We start from the raw sequence: 24,789 nt of genomic DNA on the forward strand, positions 1-24,789 counted from the left end.
AAAATTAGTGCTACTTACAGGTGCTTGTATTGGTGGTGCATAAGATGGTAAGATTCTAATAAGTTCCACTGAAATTTAAAGCTTGTTCCGAACCAAAGCGGTCACTACAGTCATGTACGTGCCACATACACAGTGTCAGAAAAGCAGCTCATTTTGTGCGTTTTCTCTAAAGCTGATCTCACTTCTAAAATACACTTGGTAATAAGGTCTGTTGTTGAATTTTTGGAAATGAAGAGAATGCAGATTAAGGGGAATATTTTTCTAAAAGAATCACTTCAGGCTCTGATGAGGAATGGAGGACAAACTGACAGCATTTAATTCCCATGGGTAAGAGTGCAAGTATTGTAGTTCCATATGCTGTATTTCCCAAATTTGTAGCTGTTAGTGGTGGAATATAGTGCATCTAGAGATGCTTTGTTCATTCCTCTCTCTTTGCTTGGTAGGTAACGCATTGTAAAGCTGAGAGAAGCTCAAAGTTTGTGTTTTTTTTGTTTGTTTTTAACCAATAGTGCTGGTATACCATTCCTTCACCAGCAAGTTGTGCCATTGGTCTGTAGTTAGAAGCTATTTAGATGTACTTATATAAAGTAACAAGTGATGGTGTCTTAAATGTGGAAAAGCTCAGCTGTTCTTTTGCTTTTGCTGCTGATGCAGGGTGACCTTGAGCAGGTGCTTCTTCCCTTGAAAGTGAAAATATATTGCTCTGCTTCATAAAGTTGGAGAACAAATAGCCAAATGTTTGCAAAAGACTCAGCACAACAGTGAGAACCTGGCAACTTTTGGAATAGTCACTGTTAGGAGGTGGGCTTTAAGCAGCCTTTCAACCAAGCAGATAAATATTTTTCTTATATAAAGAAGGAAGGAGACCACAGCGTGTTGTATTAATCTACTACAGATAAGCCACTTCCAGCTTCCTCTGAGTCATGGCCTTGGAAGATGACTTGCATGTTTATTTGTTTGTTTTTAATTGAAAAAAACTATGCACGAGTACACAGGTATTTTGGAAACTATCTAAAAAATCCAAACATAATAAGGAAAAACAACTTCTGAGGAAAACTGCACTTGGGGGTAATACCAGCTGATGCCAAGTATGGCCTTAGAACAAATCATCTGGTGATGGTTCTTCATACTGACTTACATGCCTTTACAAGAAACTTCAATTCTTTCCTTCTCTTTAAGATTCAGTATAATTAAATGTAATTATCCTATAGGCTTCTGAAATAAAAGTGATGATTTAAAGCTGTATGAGTTGCATAGAATCTGTCTACTGCATCTTTTTCAAGAGATGAGGAATCTCTAGAATGAGAGCAGGTTATAATGAATTCTTTAAAGAACCAGGAAATATGTTAGAGTTTTCATTCTAGATGTTCTGTTGGGAGGGGAGAAAAAAAAAAAGAAAAAAAAGGAATTAACTAGTGACTGCCTTCTTAAATCACATACATTTCTGCAGTATTCTAGATCATATGTGTAACACCTCTATTTTCTGATAAAGTACATGATGGGGTTATGAATTCTAGAGTTAGATCATATGCACCTGTTGAATAGAACAAGGTTCGTGTCTGTGAGGTGAGATTCTGGAGAAAAAAGATGTATTTGAGAGGTTGTACTGAAATCAGGATCTTCTACAGGAAAGGTTTCCTTACATCAGGCTGCCTGCCAGCGGCAACCCAGGATACTGACTTGCAGGTTGGCACTTCTGCAAAGCAGTGCCCTAAACTGAAGCCTTAACACAAAGCTTGCAAGTAAAACTGATAGTATTACTTGGAAGTAAGAAATAAATAAATAATCTCCTACAGGAACAGCAACCCTGAGAAATGCTATCAGAAGTTTCTGTTTAAGTACAAATTAGTAACAACAATTAGAACTTGGAAAAAAGCACAGAAGTACATAATGGAGTATGTAGGGATCTGCAGTTGGTGTAATTGTTGAGATTTAAGAATACAAACTTGAGCCAGAATAAAAAGCCAATGAACTGACATTTTCACTGTTGCAAAGATAAATCTAAATTTAAACAGTACTCTGAATCTCATGTCTAATGAATGTCACGTTTCCAGCTTGTGTCTAATAGTTAGTTTATGATTAGAATGCAAACAATGAGGTAACTGGAAGTGTACATCGGGTTTATGATTCAAAACTCTGCTGATGTCCAAAGTAAGATTTCTCTTAACTTCAACTTGTCTTAGGATACATGGCATGCTAAGGTTGTTTTTTTTTTTTTTTTTTTTTTTTAATTATTATTACTTGAACTTAGTGGAGATTAACTAAAATTTAAAAATATATATTTATTTTAAAAGGCAGAAATAAATATGGGAATATTTTTATCTATATATTCTTATATTCTTATCTAAAAAGTAACTGTGCAAATCTGTCTTTCCTCATGAGTAGTCATAGAAGTTGATAAGAATAACATCAAATGGATTATGTGCCTTCCTTCGTGATGGTTGTTGTAGGAAGTGTGTTGAAGAACAGAACTTAATAAAGCAATGTTCTTTATATAGATATATGAAGCATTCCATGGAGCTTAATTTAAAAAACAAACAAACAAAAAAACCACAACAGATTTTTTTAAAAATAATAATATTTAAAAAAATAACAATAAAGAGAAGTTGTCATTTACTGATAAATTTTGTGGGATATTTACCGACTGAGTTATGAGTTATATACCCAAGGATATGAATTTGAAAGCTAATCGGGATTTTAGGCATGACTCAAAAAAATACTTTTGTGTCACACTAGGATCGCCTGAATTGTGCATAATGTTAATGCATTGTTTTGTTTTGTTTTCTGATAGGTCATTGCTTGTGAACAGCAATATGACTACTCATATGATGCTCGATGTGACGTATGGTCTTTGGGAATAACAGCTATTGAACTCGGAGATGGAGACCCTCCTTTGTTTGACATGCATCCTGTGAAAACTCTTTTTAAAATTCCAAGGTATGACACTAGATGGCTCTCTTCACTCGCTAGTTTGTTCTGAAGCATTAGTCAAATGTGAAAGAAGTATTATGTAAACATTTATTTCAATCCTAAGAATTTATTATAGCAAAACACTTCAGAAAGGTGTACTGTTGTCTTTTCTTTTTAGCCTGGCTTCTTTAAAAAAAAAAAAAAAAAAAAAAAAAGAAAATTCTCCTTGAAATGATACACTGTTACATATTTATTTTATTCTCATCTTGAATGTAAAATCATGTAATATCTGGATACCTCCATTTAAATGTATTTTTTCTTAGCTACTATTGACAAAAACCCTTTGTTTCAAAAAAGGAAGAAGCCAACACTTGAAACTGTTAAATAACGTTTTCCGATGTTATTCCTGTAGTCCTAGGCCACTTTTACTGTGGAAGAAAAATAGACAATTTTGACAGTGTTATGATACAGTTTCAGTAAACAATAGTTGTCATTTAGTTTTTCATTTACTTGAGGATGTTAAGATATGTCAATCCAGAGCTTTGCATTTGGAAATGAAAAGGAAATAGAAATTACTTCTACTTAACTGTGGAATTAACTGTATTACTTCATGCTGACTATTTTTGGTTTCATTTTGTTTTCATTTCATTGATGCTTCTTGAATCTGTTGAGACTGACAGTGTAAAATAGGGTTTAACAGCAAAACAGTTGTAATAATAGGAGAAATATATCCAGAACTTGTACGGCATTGATTACAGAATGGTGTATATTTGTCTTTTCAACATTTGGTTCATAAAAAAGGAATCGCCACTGGCTGATAACAATTTAAAACATTCATCTATACAAGAGTTTGACCTTTTCTTATCTGCTCACTTATCATAGGCTTTTACAATTTCTTCTGATTGCAATTTCCATTTCTGATTAAGTCTATTTATATGCAGATGCAGTTGTGCTAGGTTCTGCATCATATAGTTATCTCCTTCTCCCCAGCCCAGACGTGAACTGCCACTACTCTTTGGAAAATTATTCATACTGAAGCAGCAGTTCATCTTGTTGCCTTTGCACAAGCGTAAAACAGATCCTGGCAATTAGGGAAGCAAGAGAGGCTTCAGCATACTGGAGCAATATCTATAAATTTTATCAGTGCTCAAAACAGTTTGAGAGGACAGAAGTGACATCAACAGTACACACTAATAGCAGGCAATAGGATGATACAAAGAGTAAGTCATGTGGAGGCTTTGATTTCTGTGCATAGTTTTTCCCTTTCCATATTTGCTGTTGCATCTCTGTATGACTTAGCAAAACTAAGATAAAAATGTCTATTTTGATGAAATAAATAATGGGTGAATTTACTAAATAGAATTGTAGAATAGTGTTTGATAATGACTTTTGTGACTGTGCTCTGTGTTTTATGAGCTACTGCTGTACTTTACGACTGTTAACTGTATATTCGTATTAGTTGAGATAAGACTGCAGTAAATGCCACATGGCATAAGGTCCTAGAGTGTGGGGAATAGAGCTTCCCTCCTGGTAGTTGTTTGAGTAAATACAACCAAAAGATACATTTCTCTCTCATTGTGATTTGATAGTTTAGAAGTAATCTATTACATTGCAGCTATCAAAATTTTTCAACCGAAAATCATCTAAGCTTGGGGACCTGGCATCTTTTCATTTTCTGCTTTCATAATGTTTGTGTCTGAAGCTGTACATGCAAATGTTATCCTATTGATGATTTCATCAACCCAGAGTAGGTTTCTCATCTCTGAACCTATTCAATACAAATTTCTATCTGCTATAACATACAGTAGCAAGGAAGTCCACAGTTCAGCTCTATTTTATTTGAAGAATTCAGTCCTTTTATTTGTGTGCTACTCTCTAGTTCTTTGATAAACCTTGGCAGCCTTAAAATAGGAAGGGGTCATCTGATCCCAATTTCCTCTCCCCACGTGAATAAGTGTCACTGTGAGATCCAAACAAAAGAGAAGAAACCATGCTGTTTTTTTTCTTGTTTGTTTATTTTGCCAACTATAAGTCCTTGCCTCTCAACTTCTTGCACAAAACCTTTCCTGCATCATAATTTTGATCCAACAGATCAAAAGTGATTGTGAACAGCCTCACTGAGCTCCTTCATGCCTTCCCTCCTGGCTTTCTGGATCAAGGTTTAAGTAGCACAAATGAGGGCGGCCCTGAAGAACTGGGGAATCTCAAAAGAGCCTCTGCAAACTCATTCAGGGTGCTGAGTGCCAAAGAAGCCGCTGAGGAAAAAAGCTACAAACACACACTAGTGAGCCTTAAAGGATGCTAAAGGAAAAAGAAAGGGAATCCTGCAGCATTAACCTAAAATATAACTTTGATGCCTTTCACTGCAGAAAGGAGACTCTCATTCCATTGTTAAATGACATCCGTAAGAATTTGTACATAGCACAGCACTCGCTGTTGGTAAGGCTGATCTGCTCTGACTTCTGCTGTGCTGCATTAGACAGAAAATCATAGAATATCCCGAGTTGGGTAGGACCTGTAGGGATTACTCTGTCCAACTGCTGACTCCACGCAGGACCCCTACTGATAAACCACTATCAACAACCAAACCTCTGCAGTGGCCAGAGCTGGAGAACCCAATCCTGCTGATGACTGCTGTGCCAAGAGGAGCTAAAGAGAGCTTCAAATTCCTAAAGACCCAATCTACATTTTTCTTTGGCTTCTAACAAGCAAACATCTAGATACCAACCTCTCTGCCTCTGACACAGGGTTCACTCCAGCTGTTACCTGCATGAAGTCCCCCTGTTAAGAAGGACAAGAGATGACGACTTTAAGTTGTGCCAGGGACACTCAGATTGAATATTAGGAAAAAATTCTTCTCAGAAAGAGTGATAATGCAGTGGCACAGGCTGCCCAGGAAGGTGGTGGGGTCACTGTCCCTGGAGGTGCTCCAGAACCATGGAGATGTGGCACTGAGGGACGTGGTCAGCAGGAATGATGAAGGTGGGATGATGGTTGGACATGGGAATCTTAGAGGTCTTTTCCAACCTTAATGATTCTGTGATCCAAAATGCTCAGCTCTAGTTTTTGACTCAGTGACACTGCAGTCAGACCCTGGACTCAGTAAGTTTCTTAAGCGAGACAAGCAGTTGTTGAACCTTCAGAGCCATTTGTTCTGTGCCTAGGATATCTTGTGTCTTAAAATTGCTCTGCTGATCCCTGCAATCAAATAGCTTAGATTATGGTGGGGTAAGTGAGTTGCAGAATGTTTGTACAACCTGAACAGATTTCATCTGAGCACTAATCAGTAGTCCCTGCCTTCTCATGCTCCAGGAGGTGCCTGTCAGAACTCACCCTACAATAAGCTCTGCTCCAGCAAAGGTTTAAATCAAGTTGTAAGGTTAAATCTGCGTATCTACTGACATGGGGGAAGGTCTGGCTCATCTGATTACCAGACATTCATGAGTGGTGATAACACTGCTTTCAAGTGAAGTTTGGAGCTTACTGCTCCTCTTGGATACAGTGAGAATGGAGAACTGGTTCAGCTTGGCTTTACTTTCGCTTGGAGTATGGCCACTAGCAGGAGCCTATCAGTTTCTGAAGTTATGTCACAACTGTAATTTGCCATTCAAGCTGTGTTGATGTTGGAGTTCAGTGGTGCTGAATGGTAAGGTGCACAGTTTGAATTCTGGGATTATGGTTGTAATTTCAATATCTGGGTTAGGAAGTGATATGACCTCATAGAACTCCAGCCTTATATATATGCTCATATTCTAGTTTCTGACAGAGACATACAATTTAATTAGCTCATAACTGCTCCTCTTTCAGCTGTGGTTTCTTGCGGTTTGATGTGAAATCAGCAAATCAGGTTTCAGCTATTGTTCAATGTACTAATATACTAAATACACTAAAACAAAATGACAACACAGCATGTTGCACAGTTATGCTGTGACTGTGGTACCCTACAATCAAGTTCCAATTTATCTGCAATCATAAAAATCTACTGAGAATAATGAGCAATAAATGTCACATGCTATTGACCTACTGCATATATCTGATTTCTGTATGTATTCTCCCACTTTGTTTTTTAAATGATTAGACTAATTTGACTTTGGAGAAGAGGTGACATTGCCATTCACAGTAAATGATACTTGGGCGTTACTCAGGCAGAGTTATCTGAAACTGTTTCTTTGTTCCTTTACATTCTTGATTACAGTAGATCCATATGTTTATATTAGCTTCTGCATGCTAAACTTGTCCAATTTTTATGCTGATGATTTCTTTGCATCAGCAGAAAAATTTGTAATTGTTTACAACTTTTAATAGGCTAGATACAGAAATCTGTATGCATGTTTCCAGAGAATTGTCCCATACCCAAATAGGGAACCATAGTAATTAAGTTTCTGTCAATTCTAGTTGTTTGCTTTTTTTCTGGAGACAGCCAGTAGTTGTGCCACTAGCCTTGGCATTGAGTGTCAGCTTCTGGTGTTATAGAGCTAGATCTTTATTTAAATGAATTACACTGAAGTCTGCAAGTCTTTGACTTTATAGAGCTTAAACCAACCAGTAAATTAATGAATTTGTACTGTCTCAGAATTTGTATACCCCCAAGATCTTTGGAGGCACCTTCTCAGTTCATGTTAGCAGATAATACAGAATTAGACTTTTATAGTTTGTTTGTTTTTTTTTAACCTACTTTGAACAAGGAAACCGGAAGATAACAGTAGTCAACCATTACACTTTTTGCACTCTCTAAATGAGAAGCAAATAATGTATTAAATTCAGGTGGTACTAGTTACAAAGCCTAAATGTTCTTCCACTAAGTAACAAATTACAGTTCTCTTTTCTGTACAGCTGTTAGACCCATAGAAGCAAAGGTCAGAATGACACTGCTTTAGAAATGGAAATACTCAACAAAGCATAGCTAAAATTTCAATCCTCAGGGAACCCTGTTCAGGAATTAAATCTTTATTCTAAGACTTAAGATATTTGTTTAACTTATCATATCCAGCTAACAGTGGTTCATGTCTCAGTTCTGTAAATTGAGCTATGGATGGACAAGGACCATGGAACGATGAGGTCTGCAAAGGAGCATGCCTGCGGATATTTCATAGAGCATTGTTGGGAGAAAGGCTGCATGTCCTTCATTTTTTAGTGTATATTAAGCTGGAACTACTAATTGTGTGTGCAGTTTGAAAAGGGTAACAGAAGTGCACTGATGACCTGACAGCATTGATTCTTGTCCCAGATGAGAAACACACATAGACTGTTTCTCATGTCTAGAACTCTGTCTTGCAACTACTGGAAATCTATAATCTATTTGAACAGAGCAATAAAAAAGTTTCTTTTCATTGTGTCCACCTTAAGAAAATATTAGAGATTTAATTTATTCAAAAAGAAAAAGTAGACTTGCACTTCGTAGGGCAGGTTAACACTCGGTATCTCAATTCAGGCATGAAACACAGGTTTCCCCACATGCTGATTTTCCCTGAAAATCTGACCATTACTTCATTGTAGGAGACAATTAAAAAAAAAAAAAAAAAAAATTAAAAAAAAAAAAAAAAGCAAAGCAGTATTTTCAGATCAGAAGTTTTAGCTTCATATCTTTGATGTTATGGCCTGAGCTGTTGGCTGGGTGCTTGAGGATTTTCCTATTTCTTGTTCCTACAGAGAGTACAATGTCTGAAATAAATATCTGATAGCAGAAATGGAATGAAGAAAAGACATCAGTTAAATTTTAAGTAAGAAATTTCATTAGACACTAGTCTTTCAGACCTAAATTTTGTTTGCATAAGGTGAATTTGAAAGAAAAAGGGGTACTTATTGACTAACGTAAATTTTAGAAATTTAGAATTTTAGGAACCTTTCTCATTCATTCTATTGTATGAAATATATAATATTTCATATTTATATATAATATTTTATTATATTATATGCACTGTTTTAGAAGCATTTGTGACACCGCATGCATAAGTCTTATTCTTAAAACTGCTGATGAGAAACCAAACATCATCTTACAGCAAATGTTAATGTTGTTTTGCAATGATACACACGTTATCCCTCATCAAAATGAATTCTTGGATCTAAATCATAAATCTTCTGAAAAGGGACCTCCAGTGCCTACAGGTAGAGATAAATCATGCTGAGAAGACACTGAACCATGAAACAATTCTGTTAACATGTCATCTGTCTAGAAATATATTCTGAAATCTCCAACAGAAGGGTCTAAATTATGTAGGAAATGTGGCCTCGCGAAGTTAGTAATTTGGGAATTGGCACTTTTAGCCTATTCCATCTGCTGCATTACTTAGGTGTGTCTGTTTTGGTAAAACATTACAGAGATTGTCAAACACCAGTAGACCTCAGCTTTTTAAAGTAAAATAGACCCATAAATATTTCAAATCGTGCTATCTCGTAAGAAGTATTACATCATACCAATACTATCTGATCAGATAGAAGTAATTTGAAATTTTGCAAAGAAAATTAATGGACATGAAAACTTATGTGGCAAAGAGGGGATAACTACTGTACATTGTACTGTGGAAAGGGTGGTTATACCAGTGCAAGTAGGATTTTGAACCATGTTGTAAAGATCCTATATTTTAGGTGATTTCAATGGATAATATCAAATAATACTTGGGTCAGGGTTGAACTGAATAATGAGAGGCTGGTAGTAATCTTATCTTCATTATATCATCTGTGCCTAAAAAGCAGAGGAAATTGTTTGTGCCTAAGATTATATCAAATGTATGGATAAATAGTCTTTCAAGTCTAGCAGTAGATCTAAAAAAAAAAAAAAAGGAAACATATGCACTTACAGGCATCTTATCAAAATGAGGCCTTACCTTATATCATTTTAAAATATTTGAAAAAGTGGCAAAATATAATAAGCATTTCCATGTACTACATGAGACAGTGGACAATCAGTCCTAGAATTAAATTAGCTTGGTGCAATTTCCCTCCTCTCTTTCCTAAGCCATTTAGTTAATGCATAAACAGTAATGTAGTTGCATATGTCATCTCACTGATTTTGTCTTTCTATTCCTATTCATAAATTGTATACAAATGGAACTTGATTTTGCAGATTTTTTTTTTTCTGCTCAGATGTATTGTAGCTGTTGTGGTTTAATGTAGCAGGTGGCTAACCGCCACAGTCATTTACTCATTTCTCTCCTTCCCAGTGGGATGGGAGGAGAAAATCAAAAGGAAAAAAAAAACTGAGTAGAATTTGTGGGTTGAAATAAAACTATTTACTAAGATGGAGAAAAGGGAAAGGATAATAATTACAATGAATATATATGGATATATATAACTAGCAATTGCTCAGCACCTGCTGACTGATGCCCAGCTAGCCTCCCAAGCAGCAGGAGAAGAGAGATGAATGCCCATCTCCTTCAGAAGTCTCCTTCCATGCGTTGTCATAGTGTATTTGTTCCTAGGACATTTGTGGAAATCACAGAAAACTAAATCATATGTAGCATTTCATTGAGAAATGCGAATGAATGAAAATAGACATGTCAACCTCTCAGCTGTTTTCTGAGCAAACAAGAGAAGAATCGCCTTTGGTTTTCTGTTCTATTCTCAGTGCTGCACTCTAACCCTCTCAAAGCTGTAGGTAGAAGCTGAAATGCCTAGCAGATGTTTTTAGTGACTCCATATGCTATTCATTTCATGCATTAAATGCGCTTAAACTGCTTTAGTCAACCAGTTTCTAAAGTAAATTACTACTTTTCAAAATCCATTGCATAAGTAATAGTAGACTGCTAGGATATAGTAAGTGCCATTTTGTTTTGCTCTGGTGGAAAATTTCATGCTGACAAGGTCAAGCCCTGCAGTCTGAGCGCAGTCAAGTGACAAAAGGCACATCCAGCACAAGGAGAGGTGGTAGATGGCCGTCAACTAACTGTTGTCTCCTTTAGAAGTGAGAATATCAAATGTGCCTTACTTAGATTTATGAAGTAGAACTAGTCACAAAACTTTGCTGTAATTGCATGAATAAAAAATGCATTGTTTTTCATGTGTTTTTAAAACTTCTCTCAATTTCTTGAAAATTTATATGGATGTACAGTAGATAGCACTGTCTATGGTATTTCTGAGGCAGTAATACTATGAAGGCAATATTAATCCAATGTACAATGATTACTGATTTTAAGGAGGTTCTTGCTATGGTGCATGGTAAACTAGAGGTTGTAATAAAGTCTAGCCTGGATGAAGGTTTTCTTTGGGTTTTGTTTTGTTTTAGTCTGGAGAAGTACTTGTGCTCTGCATTTAAAGTGAGTTTGAAGACAGTGAGAAAATCGGTCAGTTATGAATAGTTAACAGCCAATTTTCCACTATTCAACCAAGAGAACAGCTTCCTTCCAGGTAGATAATTCACATGTAAGATTGCTTTGCAGTAAAACATTTACTGTTCAGATATTTTTATATGCTTAATTAATATACTTTGTTATGGAAATAGATTCTTAGGCTAAAAATAGAGATAATCTAGGACTCATATTGCTCAGTAAAGAACAAGGTAGCTTCACTTTCAACATATAAATCTGCATCATTACTAGAGGTTGCTGAGATGCTGCTGATGCCTTATTAGATAAGGTTTAGATAGATTACCTGCAGCACTAAACAATTTACTGAGAACAGAAAATGGGCTTTCAATTCAGACTAGAAATGTAACATCACAATTATGTGAGATGCTCTGTAACCTTGGAAACAATTGGGAGCAGTGACATCAGCAACAATTATGTGCAATTTTTGTCTTTAGTTTATCACCAAGGTAACCAGAGCAGATTTCCCTGCTTGAAATTTTAAGAATGTCTTTGCTCAGTATTAAGTGAGCATGCATGAAGCAGACTATTTAGAGTCTGCTGAGTCTCTTAAAATTGCATTATGTTTCCCTTTCAGAATGGTCCATCAGGATTTAAATTGTGTAAACTCAAATCATTGCCCTTCCCCCCAAATCCTTTGAAACAGCTGCAGGCAAATGAAGCCTTCATTAGTGTGTTAAATTTTCTGAATGCTAGAAAGAAGGATAACATAGGATTCCTGTTGCTGAGAATAAATACCAAGTATTGCACCTGTACATAGAGCCTTCAAATTGCCTTACGTTGTTTTGGGGGATGATATTCATCCACAGTTGAAAACAGATGATGTTCTGACATCAAACTTCCTCTAGAAAGGTTTGCGTTAAAACCTGTAGTCATTGCTGCTTGTTGAACAGCCTAGTATGACTTTCTGTTTCATGCTTACTTCAGAGAGGATTTTTTTTTTTTCCTGTACTGGGCCTTGCAGAATATAATATTTGACTTAAAATGTTGTATAGGGGAAAAAGTTACCGTACCATTTATAATTATGATGAGAATAGGGAAGAAGGGTTGGAGCCATAATGCTGACAATGTTCAGGCAGCAACTCATCTTTGTGTCATTCAATTTTAGAGAAAAGCAGTTTACTAGTAAGAGTTGGTAATCTTAGTCAGTCATTCATGGAGACAAACTGCAAAGATGTTGCCTTTCTGTTTTTAGTTCAACACTGGAGCACAATCTCAGGTTAAATCCACATCAGATAGCAATTAGGGAGTATATATATATATATATATATATATATATAGATAGATAGATAGATAGATATAAGTTGTGTAGTTTACCTGTGATATTTTTGTCAAATATTTTATAGAATCATAGAATGGTTTGGGTTGGAAGGGACCTTTAAAATGATCTAGTTCCTATCCCCTTGCTGTAGGCAGGAACATTTCCCTCCCGACCTGGGTGCTCAAAACCCCATCCAGCCTGGTCTTTCAGGGAGGGGGGCATCCACAACCTCATTGGGCAGGTTGTTCAGTGTCTTTCCACCCTCACAGTAAAGAATTTCTTCCTGATATCTGCTCTAAATCTACGCAGTTTAAAACTGTTTCCCCTTGCTGTGTTGCTACGTGTCCTTATAAAAAGTTCGCCCCAGCTTTTCTTCAGGTACTGGAAGGCTGCTAAGAAGTTTCCTCAGTCTTCCCCAGGCTGAAAAGCCTCAGTGCTCTCAGTTTGTTCTCACAGGGGAGGTGCTCCAGCCCTCTGATCACCTTTTGGCCCTCCTCTGGCCTGGCTCCAACTCCATGTTCTTCTTGTATTGGGGGCTACAGGACTGGACACAGTCCAGGTGAATTCTCACAAGAGCAGAATAGAGTAGCAGAATCACTTCCATCAACTTACTGGTCACAGTTATCTTGATGTAACACAGCCTGTTGGACTGCAAGCAAATGTTGCTGGCCCATGTTGAGTCTTTCATCAATCAACACTCCCAAATCCTTCTCCTCAGGGCTGTTCTCAAGCCATTCTCCACCCAATGTGTATCTGTATTTCTTTTTTTTTTTTTTTTTTTTAATACACGTTTTTCCTTTGCTGTGCGTATGAAACATGCACTTGTTTTCTCATGAGTTATTGTGTATTCAGCTTATGATTTTGAAAGGCCATCAGTATGCAGGAAATATGCCATACTTGTGCCTTAGAGATTCAATCCAGAACTTACTGTTTCAAGGAAGATAATACAATTCTGTTAGTGTTTTGAGTGCAATCCTGAAGAAATGAAACAGCATTTCAGACCATTAGCCAATGGTTAATTTTGGAATTCATTAGCTGATATTGCTCGTAATGAATGAAAAAAATTAAATTAGATTTTTGCTTGAAAAAAGATAATCTTCTCACATACTTTGGTATTGCAGAGAGAATAAGACACCTCCCACATTTCACAGTACCCAGACCTTTCATGGAATATAATTGAAAAACAGATGCCTTCCTCAGAAATAGAATATTGATATTCATATTTGAAAAGGAATTAACTCAGTAATGATAGAAGGAGAAGAAAATAGAAGCAAAACTTTTTAGATGCTAGTCACAGTCTAACATGGTTGTAATTATCTTTAGGATTGTATCAAATGTGTAATTGTTGTTTTATTTTTGTAATAAGCATTTTCCATAAACACACAATAACAGATAATCTTACTATCTGCAGACATGTTTGGTGAAAATGAGCTGTGCCTTGAAAGGTATTGATTTACTTGTTACAGTTTTCAGTTTGATTAATGTTAAAATTCCAAGGAGTAAATTTAATCATTACTCATAATTAGTACAGTAATAAGGCATTAGGCATATCTACACATTTACTACTAACAATTAATGTCTTATATTTCTTTCCTATCACAGGTGCAATCATAAGTTAGAACTCAGAAAAAATTTAAAGAAATACTTATTGAAGTAGACATTGGTTATAAATCTTGATGACTGGTATTCAGAGAGTTAATAATGATTTCTGTGGATTTATTCCAAGGTAATGAAAGGCTATTGAGATTATAGTTGTGTTGTAGCTTCTCTCAACAGTCCTTCCAGGAGCTGCAAGCTTACAGTGCTGTTGTGAGGCCAAGAATAACTCCAAGGCAAGACACCAAGAACTGTGTTCTGTGCAGGGGGGACCATGTTTTACATATGACCAAACTGATATGTATTCAGACTAAATGACTGTTGAACGCTATGTGTGCAAAGGTCACAGTAGTGTTGCTTGAAAAAAATATCAGGCAGGAAAGGGAGAAAAATGGAAAGAGAAGAATGTGGTAAATAACAGCATAGTGAATTAGTTTGTTTGTCTGGTCCTGTGGTACCATCAGTGTTTGTATGGAGATAACTGAGTGATACTGAATTCCCAGTGTGAATACCCAACTGCATAAGTCTTGGGCAACCTCATCTGATCTCAATGCTGCATCTGCTTTAAGCAGGAGATTGGACTAGAGACCTCCCAAGATCCTTTCCAACCGATATTAGTTTGTGCTGTGGTAGAAATATTCACTTCATCCATGCTGGCATATAGGAAGAAATCTGAGAACAGGATAATTCATTTATTTATCAGGCTTGAATGAGACCATAGTTGGACTAATTTTTCTGGTGTTGTTAATAACTCATCAAAAATAACATTGAGGGCATGATGGAGAAAAAAATGATGAAAAAAATTATCTGAGAAGAAAGGAAAAGAAGTTGGTAAAACTGAACAAAACCAAGTTATTTTTTCAGGAAAGTTGTGATTATTCTTGGTGAGAATTCTTTTATTTGTTATATTGAAAAATTTATATGGCTTTATTGAAAAAAAATTATAACAGATCTAAGAAAGTCAAAGGCAACTTGAACACAGTTCTTGTTTTCTCTAGGGCAGAGATATTTAAGGTTGTTACTTTAATGTACTTGGCAAATGAAGGATGAGGTGCAATGACTGAAAGCTATATTTAGAAAAATTTAAATGGAAAATGTATCAGTTTGTTTATGGTAATATTTCGTAAGGGTGACTATTCTGATAAACAAGCTGACTTTCCTTTTCTTGTGACCATAAAACTGAGGTGAAATATGCCTGTTTACAAAATACTCTTCTTTGCTCAGGCTGATGGATTTGGTGCAAAATATATTGCATGTACCACTTGATATGAAACAAGTCACAGATAGTGGTACTGGTCTAGTTTGGCCTAGGAATTGGGAGTCTCTGTAAGCATAGTTGAAAGAACTTGGTTGGAAGTGACTCTTGTGCATTTGGAAGGGCAGTGCTTATCTTTTTTTTTTTTTTTTTTTCCTGTAAAAACCTTGCTTTAGTTACCTTGAGGGGGACAGGAACAACTTTCCTCTTGAGAGTTGATACCTGTGTTTTGGCATCCAGTAGTGCAGTCTGTGAGACTATTAGATAAAAGTAGTTATAATATCTTATATCTTTCTACCTGTCTGACTAAAGTAATTTGACTTTATGCAGTTTAGTTTTGTTAAATTAGCCAAAATGCAACGTCTAGATTTCTTCACTCACAATTTGTTACATCAGATTCCATTTTATCAGGCTATTCACATAACAGACAAGTGCTGGGTGAGGATGTTCTGAATTGCAAGGAGGTAGCTTCATTGTGCAAGCTGATGAACCATGATCTGTTGCTAGCATGCAAATGTGTCAGACTTTTACAGGCAGCATCTGCTTCAAGTATCTAGGGAAACAAAAGGAACACAAACCACCCTACAATGAAACAAAAACAAATCTTACTTGATGCAAATGTAATTTTCTTCTATGTTTAGCCATTCTAGTTGTTTTAAAATTTAGCTCATGTCATGTTAACACATATATAATTAACTTAAGTTCCTAATTATAATTCCTGTATTTCTATTACTTTAAAAATATTTTTCATTCTCAGCTGCGTTATTTAAAAGTCATTTAAAAGCTTTTCTTTTTTTAAAAAACATCTTAATTTCTCACATTTGGATATTAAAGCTCTGCAGAACTTAGTATGACTTTTAAAAACTCCAGGTGCAGGTAATGCTCATTTAACTCAAATATGCTGTAATGCTCTTTATGAGAGCTCTTTCTGAAGAAATCAGCATGACGGATCTCAACAGAAGTGCCACAGAAGTGACTCTTTTCAAAACGTATGCTTTTAAAAGGTCTGTATTATATTTCTGTTTACTAGATTACATCCTTTGCTATTTTCTCATTTCACCTGCCTATGGCAAATGTCAATTTTCTCTTAACCCACGCAGAATGATTTACATCAGCTCTTTTCTGTCTTCCAACCGTGTTTCATCACTACGCTACTTCAAATATTATAGTTATCTTTCTTCTAAAGTTACTTTCTCAAATCTATTCTCTTTGGTCCCCGAAAAGGTGGTGCTTATGTTCATTAGTTTTCACTCCAGTTGTAATCTACCGTGATTCCTGTCATAGTGTTTTTTAAAAGAAGATCAAAGTTTGAAGTGTTTTGAAACAAAGCTTACTGGAAGAAGGAATAGGACAGAAACAAATTCTATTTTCTATACAGTCGTTGTGATCAGAAGGCATATTAACTGAAAAAAGAATTCTTTTAACAGGTCTTGCACATTTCTTTATGGCTTGGCATTTGGTCAGTTGCTTTACAATCTCCGTAACATTCCTCATAATGTTCCATTGGAAACATGCCACCATCAACTAGTGTATTCCTTCCATATATATTCAATTAGGAACCCAACAGGTAGAACGATCAGAATAATATTTGTTCTTACAATGCTATGAACCAGATTAAACCAAAACCAATAAGTTCTGAGTAAAAAAAAAAAAAACGAATAAAGAATGATCCTTGTTTCCAGTTGAAAATGCAGTCTGATTGTTTTTATCAACCACTACTGAATTCCACGTTCAGTACTGGCTGTATCAATCGTATGGTAATATACTTATTTTATGGGGTCACTGTTGCCCTTATTTTTATTTCTGTGGATCCTCAACTAAAACATTCCTCTATTTGTGGAATAGAAGGATAAGAGTGTTTTCCTCTTTGAAAATAAGAGCTAAATTAATAAAACAAAGAAATAACACAAGAAGCAAAAAGTTTTCCCCAGTATATCATAGAAGGCTTACTGGCAGAGATAGGCAGAATAGAAAATCTTATCTACTGATCCCTCATTCAGAATCTGAATGCTCTATTGGGATGAAAGTTATTCTTTGGTTTGGTATTTTTGGGACCATACAATCACAGAGGGAAATTACCCTGGGGAAGGCTGATCTTGCTTCTTTGTAACAGCATCACCAATTTTTCCTCAACTATTTCTTTCTTTCTCTGCTTGCACTTTCCTGTTATCATATCTCAGTGGTCACTGATAACTGTTTGTTTGAAATTATCAAAGACTTTTGCTCACATTAGCCTTCGATCCCTTTTCCTCCATTTCTTAAATTAAACAATTTATGATGTCTATATTAGTTTTTTCTCTTGTTGAGCCAAAGTTTAGACAACTTTCCAAGAATGCATATGCTCCACTGGGCAGCATCCTCATGCATGAGGTATAATCAGGCTTCATGAACTGATTGGTATACAGTGGGAGTTTGAAACATGTACAGTTGAATTGCAGTTAGAAATTTACCTATGTGATTTTCACTTTCAGATTTTAAGATACTTTATTTTCTCAAACAACACTACAAATATGCCCTGTAATTGCAGTATTTTACTATTCCAACTACAAAATTTTAGTGTCGAGACAACACCATATGTGTTTCAGCCAGGCAAAGAAGCATTACTGTCCCATTTGATTTCATTGGCAAGTAACGTTTCTCCTCCATTTCAGATTTGCAGAGCCACGGTTTTAATAGAAAAGCAAAATACTATATTGCAGTCAAGGAATTGATTACAAATAAAAATTGCTATTGTTATTTCCTTTGTTTCAATTGCTGTTAATTTGCTGGTGCCTCTTTAGCTCTCTGAAATTTCTGTGAATAACTGAGATGATAAAGCATAATTATAATTCAATTATGCTGTCTATTTTGAAGCTTGACCATTGGAATGCAAAACTGTGAGTTCACCTCCATCCAAAAGTATTTCTGAAATAAAGTACTTGTTTCTGTCTCACTGAAGCCAGAAAATGAATCTGAAAACTGAAGAGTAAATGACAGGAATAAATGATGCCTTGTCAAGCCTAAAAAAGGCTAATGAAATTGCAGCTGCCAAATCTGACTGAAATCAGTGGCCTGTGAATTGCAGTGTTCAAGGGAAAAAGTCAAAGATAATCCAGATGTTCCCAAGCAGAACACTTTGCAATACTTTTTCATCCATTTTATTTCTGTCTGTATAAGCTAAAAAAAAAAAAATATCCATAATTGAGATTTTCTTAAATGCATTTTCTGAAGGTTATAATTTGATCTTCAAAATGATTTAATGTGGCTAGCACATTATTTATTTCTGTATTCATTACTTTAAAGGTGACTTTTATGTACCAAGTACAATCCAAGTACAGGATTATTCAAGTGAAGGAGGTTTCTTAGGATGTTTCTTTTGACAGGCTCTTTTATACCCTTCCTGAAGTGCTTTTCTTTTGGCAATACGTAAAATGAATCCTGAAAATCAAAAGGAGATTTGTGTGTAATTCTGAATCTGACTACTTTTTACTCCCCCTCCCCCCCCCCCCTTTATGCTGGATGTCAAAATATTCCAAGCTGGAGACTTGTGAATAAATCTTCAGTTAAATCTCTTTAAATCTCTTAAAAGAGATTTAATCTCTGATTTTATTAAATCTCTTTAAAGAGATATTTGATATTTTGTTCATTTTTGGATTTACATTTGTTTTAGAGTTGTACCTGCTCATTGTTAATCCACTTGTTTACTTAGAGACGGCAAAATAAATAGTCACATAAAATCATACGTGAAAGGGAGTAAGTGTGGATTTACATGTCACAGTGTGCAGAACTGTCATTCTTTTCTGAGAAGGAATGGAAAGAGATGCTCAATTTGTATTGCCCTGGATTTGGGAGCCTTTGTTACAAGAAAAGCTTTTAAAGTGTGTGGTTACCCTACAGCCTGTCCAGCAATTATTATCTTACAGTCTCAGTTATTTGTCAGTTTTACTTTCAACTCAATATAATTTTTTAAGCCTTTAAATTCCAACCAGATTTTTGCATTATGTACAATCTATGAAATATACAGAGCATTCATTCCAGTGTGATAATATCAAACAAAACTTTCTCTGTATTTAAAAGACAGTGAAGTACTTCAGCAAGATCATCACTTTTTATAGCAATGAGACTTCCTCTGAACTGTTTTCTTGGTAGGTTTTAATGTTCCCAAGTTAGGTCTCGATCTTGGTTTAAAGCAGCATATTTTTGTTATAATTAAGGTATTTTAACTTTATTTCAGAAAATATGTCTTTATTCTAATAGATAATTCATGAAGTCCTGTGATAAAAGTTATGAACTAGATAGTTACATGAGGAAAACATTCCTTTCAAGAAAAGGGAGAGGAGAGGTGAAGTAGAAAAGAAGAAACTATTTAGAAATGAATCAGTTGTGAATAAGACAAACTTGTCAGGAACATGCCTTATGCCCTATCTCCCTTCTTCTGTCTTCTTTTAGTTTCAAAGGCCTGCCTTCGAATACACTGAGTATTTTGTGCTGATTCTCCATTCCTGGAGGCATCTAAACTACGGTTTCTGTTAACCTTACAGAGCTGAAACCATAGCCTGCATCCGACTGAATGAACATTGGTGAAATATAATAGTGGAATTCAATCAAACCTGAGTACACTTTAACAGGAGGCAGATGAATGGGAGAGTGTTTAGGATAAGAGTTTTTCAATTAGATCAGTGGAAAATTCATATTTGTTTGAATGGTTTGTAGACTGGGAGATCCTCTGAGCCCTGTTAAGGATTCTTTTGTTATTTTCAGTGGGTTACTCAAGATGGGGATGCTTTACAGAGGTGCAACTTTAAAATAATATGAGAATTTTTCACATAATAATTGATGTCAAATATTCACTTACCTAAATACAATCCACTGTTTATGTGCAACCTTTTATAAAGAAGTCTCATTATTACACATGGTTCACTTTCTGCTTTTTACATGGCTATTTCACATAGCACTTGGAAATATGAATGGATGATTTAATTTCATTTAAATTCTATTTATGTAGGTGACTGTCAACGGAATTATTCTTTCTAGTTGCCCTGTTTCAGTTTGCTAAAAAAAAAAAAAACAAACGTGTGTGGTGCTGTGGCTGCCAGAGCCTGTTCATGGTGACAGATGTTGGAGGTTCATCTGCTGATTTCTCTATTAGAAACAGTAGGCTGATGATACGATCTCGTCACTGGGGATCTATCTTTGTTTTTGTTTGTATGGCTAAGTTTACTAAAGTAGCTTAAAAAGCAGTGTGTGTTTTTAATTTTTAAAATTTTTAAATATTTATTTTCTATTTGCCAGTAACAATCTAATATCTGTGGTCTGTTATTAGGTTCATAGCTTACCATAAAGGACGAGTAATGCTTACTGTATCATTGTCCTTATTGTGGTAAAATGGGTGATTTTGTTTTACCAGCTGTCACTTTTGGTGCAAGCTGAATGACAGGGAACATGTAAAGTCCAAGTGATTAACATATTTCCAGCACTTAACTATACTTGTGTCATTCAGAATTCAGCAGCAGGTCTTGCTTGATAAGCTTGTTCTTGTCTTCGTGTTCTAAGGAACATTGTACTTTTGCATGAGATCTGTTGTACGGACAGAATCTTGAGTCCTTACTGAACCAAAACTCCCTGGAAAATGGCATAACTATCACCACAAAAGGTGCTGAATACGAGGGTAGACCAGCTCCTCACAAGAACAGTACATCTGCCTGAGGAAACAGAACTGGAAGTTCTATGAATAATTTTTAATTGTAAAGCAAAAGGGTAAAGACCAATTATACCTGCTTTTTGAAATAGTGTATCTGCTGCTCCCACTAATATATCTATTTATACAAATTTCCATCATTTATAGTAGAAAATGAGTCTGTGTTGTCCTTTAACTTATTGTATATGTGGCCAAGGTGATCGAAAGGTTGCATGCAAAGTGTTCTGATTTCATATGCAAAGGGTAGAATAAATTATGTCAGCAAATTAACAAGAAGCAGATTTTAGTCTATCTGTGAATGTATTTTGAGTATCACAGAAACATCCTCAATATTGGTAAAATTCGGTGATGTCAGAAATATAAGCTAGTGTCAAAATGGCCTTAGTTTTACCTTTGATGAGCCACAGTGATGAGACAAGTGTTGTGTTTCTCTGCAGTTTGGTATCTGATAACATTGAGTCATTATACTTTTTCTCTTTTAAGTGATAGGAATAGCAGATGTTTTGATGGATTATTAATTTCAAACTGCAGAGGGATTAGTGTGCTCACAAAAAAGGCTTGAATACTTGATATACTTGAAATACTTGAATAGAGGGTTACTCTTGCATACTTAGCCTAAAAGTTGGATTTGAATTGTATGATAGGAGTGCACTTAGGAGGTGCTGTGGAAGTGCTGATATTGTCTGCCATCACTATGAAAGATGCACTGTGGTGTCTTAGATAAATAGACAGTAGGGAAACTTAAATGACTGTCATGCTCCTTCCTGGAAATTATTTCTGGTTACAATGTCAGAATAGGGTAACTCTGTTTTGTACTTTTATTTTGGTAGTGTTTTCCTTCAAAGGGTACCAATATGCTTTACAGATTAGCATTAGGAATTAATTTACTGGACATGTTTGTCAGCCCAATATTTAGTGATTAAGAACAGAGGGGTCTACCAATTCTATGATTTTACACTAGGAGCAACATAGGATCTTCTGTCAACAATACAAAAGCAAAAGCATCAAGCTCAAGAGAACATCTGTAGAGTTACAGAATTCATGATCACATGTATGTGGCCATAACTCACAATTTGGCACAAGACATACTTGTCAGCTTCTGAGATAGTGTTCAGTGAATGCTTAGTAACTTAGTGATTCATTGGACATAACGTATTGTGTGGTTAGAAACATTACTTCCTTCCTTAGTCATTAACCTGCAAATGAGTAAATACATTTCCTGAATGATATCTGCTCAGTTGGTCTGTTCTTCTGTTCTCCCAAACAATTCCGCTTGTTTCCATCATAACATCTGCAAATCATTTAAGTACCTGTGTTGTTTTTTCTTTTTTTGAAAAAGTTCTTTGTGAGACTATGATAGTGTCTCCAAACACTTGTAAGCACCGTTGTTACCACCAGTGGCAAGACTTCAAAAACAGTGTGAATAGGGAAGGCAAAACTACATGCTTTGTGAGCAGTAACTGAGCTTTTGCAAAAGCAAAATATTTTGCAGTGAAATTCAGATATAAATACTGAATAAATATTCAGTAGACAGTATTGGTATCATTCTAAAAAGAAACGCATTGTACTTCTAGGCAATACAATAAAAATTTGTACTTATCAGAATACCAATTATCAGATTTGTGTTCCTGTCAGAGTAGTTTTCCTGCAAAATAAACACTGACAACAGACCTGGTGCTATTCTGGCCAAAAGACCCTTCAAGCTGTTTACAGAGGTCATGCATATGGATTGTGCAAGCTGATAAAAAATTTTCATTATATGGAAAGTTTTACCTTTCTTGTATAGAGTTGATTTTTTTTCATTGCACAAAGGCTGTTCTGAAAATGATTCCCACATGTAAATTTGATAAGGGGTACGCATCTCCAACATTCTGAATTTCTTCACTTCACAAAGAAATTTGTGTTCCTTGAGTCTTCTATAAGAAAGCAGAAAAGTAATAACACACTCATCTCAGAAAACGACAGCCTGCAGTGAAATTAGATGACTGCATTTCTTTTGAATAGAGATAGATGAACAAAAATGATGCTACTATGACAAACCCACCTGGTATCTTCTTTTCTTAAATTGGTTTCTTTGAGAGTAATTGTTAAATGTAACTACTTTGAATCAGTTTTTGAAAAATTCAAGACCTCTAAGCAGGTCAACACTAATTTATGTTGCATTTATGCTGTTTGCCTTTTTGCATTGTGAGATGTTTCCAAGCAGTGTCTTGCTGTCAGATGCGTCCCTCGTATAAAAGAGACAGTTCATGATACAGTCCAGGCTATTAGTGGGTGTTTCTGTTTTTTGAATAGATCATATGTGATCTTTTTGTCACATCGATAACATGTGATCCATGGAACTGAGCCCTCAAATGCAGCAAAAAAGTTAATAAGGATTTATAAAACAAAAGTTTGATTTTTTTAAAGACTTTTAAATAGTCTGTAATACTAAAAGTTAGGTTGCTGAAGAAACCTCTGGGAGGTAATAACACAGTTTGTAATTCATGACCGCTTCTTGCTATCGGCTGGTGCACTGAAATTTAGTCCACTTAAGGTGACCTATTGGCCTTACCCTGTATGTTTATGTAATTTAACTGTAATGGTCAGAAAGGAGTCATATGCCGAGTAACATGGAACCCATCAGAGTTCCAGATAATGCTTGTGGAAGAGACACTGCACTACTGCACTAAATGTCATTTTAAAAATAACATCCATTTTTAATAGCATTTACAGCATGGAGGATTTATCTCCTAAATCATCCAAATTGATGGAAATCTGGATGGAAATCTCACAAAATGTTGACAGCTTGGTATCTCTTATTACAATAACCATTAAAAAACTCATGGTCAGCATCAGTAATCTGGGGTAAAGTGCTTAAGGAGTGTGATGGCTAGGTTAATCTTCTAAGTTGATCCTTACTGAGTCAGGCTGAATTAAAAGTATGCTAAGCATACTATGAGCAGTACTCACTGCCAGCTTCAAAGGTATTGACATAAAAGGAGAAGGACATGAAAAGAGCAAAACTGTCAATGAAAAAGCAGCAGCAAGAAAAAATGAACAGGCATCTGCAGGACATTAAATTTTCCACCTTCTTTTTAGCCCTAGTGGGCACAGTATTATTTTTGTTGAATACATCTGAGAAAATTCTTGTAAACAATAAGATTCTAAATCCCAAAACTTTGTTTTCCAGAAACCCTCCTCCTACTTTGCTGCATCCTGAAAAATGGTGCAGAGGATTCAACCATTTCATTTCACAGTGAGTATTATTTGATTTAAAATTAGCTTATTCAGAAACTCACTGTTTTTCAGATGTTGAAAGCTATTCAGTTGTTCCATCTTCTCATGTAATTTGTTTCACAGCTTCTCTGAACTCCTTAGTTAGCTTGCTTCTTGATTTCTTAATAGAGTTGGAGCATGTTTATAAATATAACTGATAACTGATTTCCTTGATGATTTTGCAGAGGAGTTTTGTGTCAAAGAGAAAAAGGGTTAGTGAAAATTGTTGCTGGTCAGTTTAAAATAAGAATTCAAAAGACAAGAAAGAAAACAGTTGCCTTTTTTTCCACTTTACTAATATTCAGTAATTTGTATACCCAACATGCATATGAACAAAAGTTGTACAAATAGTCTAAAAAGGTAGTGTACAAATGTTGCACAGGCGCTAAAGATTTTCTGGATGTGATATTATTAAACACTGTGAAGTTTCTACTTCCAGATAACTAAATACTTTGAACACTGCTCACCAATACTGACTTTTCAAGATAGATTTGAATATCTGTATATTTCCATTATTAATCTGTTGTGTATC

At 35.5% G+C, this 24,789-nt stretch overlaps 1 protein-coding gene across 11 annotated transcripts in view; it reads left to right on the forward strand.

Moving 5' to 3' along the window:
• The window catches only part of MYO3B (myosin IIIB), a 195,584-nt gene that overhangs the window by 42,992 nt on the left and 127,803 nt on the right, over positions 1-24,789 (forward strand). For all 11 annotated transcript variants that reach the window (XR_008204654.1, XM_052674958.1, XM_052674959.1 and 8 more), the window contains 2 exons: positions 2,792-2,937; positions 24,172-24,237. Coding sequence is in view for 10 of the 11 variants with exons in the window: in XM_052674958.1 (XP_052530918.1) it covers positions 2,792-2,937; positions 24,172-24,237 (212 nt within the window). In the remaining variant the exon portion in view is untranslated. The remainder of the gene's footprint in view (positions 1-2,791; positions 2,938-24,171; positions 24,238-24,789) is intronic.

This window comes from Tympanuchus pallidicinctus, unplaced genomic scaffold (assembly GCF_026119805.1).
Source record: "Tympanuchus pallidicinctus isolate F22 unplaced genomic scaffold, pur_lepc_1.0 scaffold15, whole genome shotgun sequence".
Taxonomy (NCBI): Eukaryota; Metazoa; Chordata; class Aves; order Galliformes; family Phasianidae; genus Tympanuchus; species Tympanuchus pallidicinctus.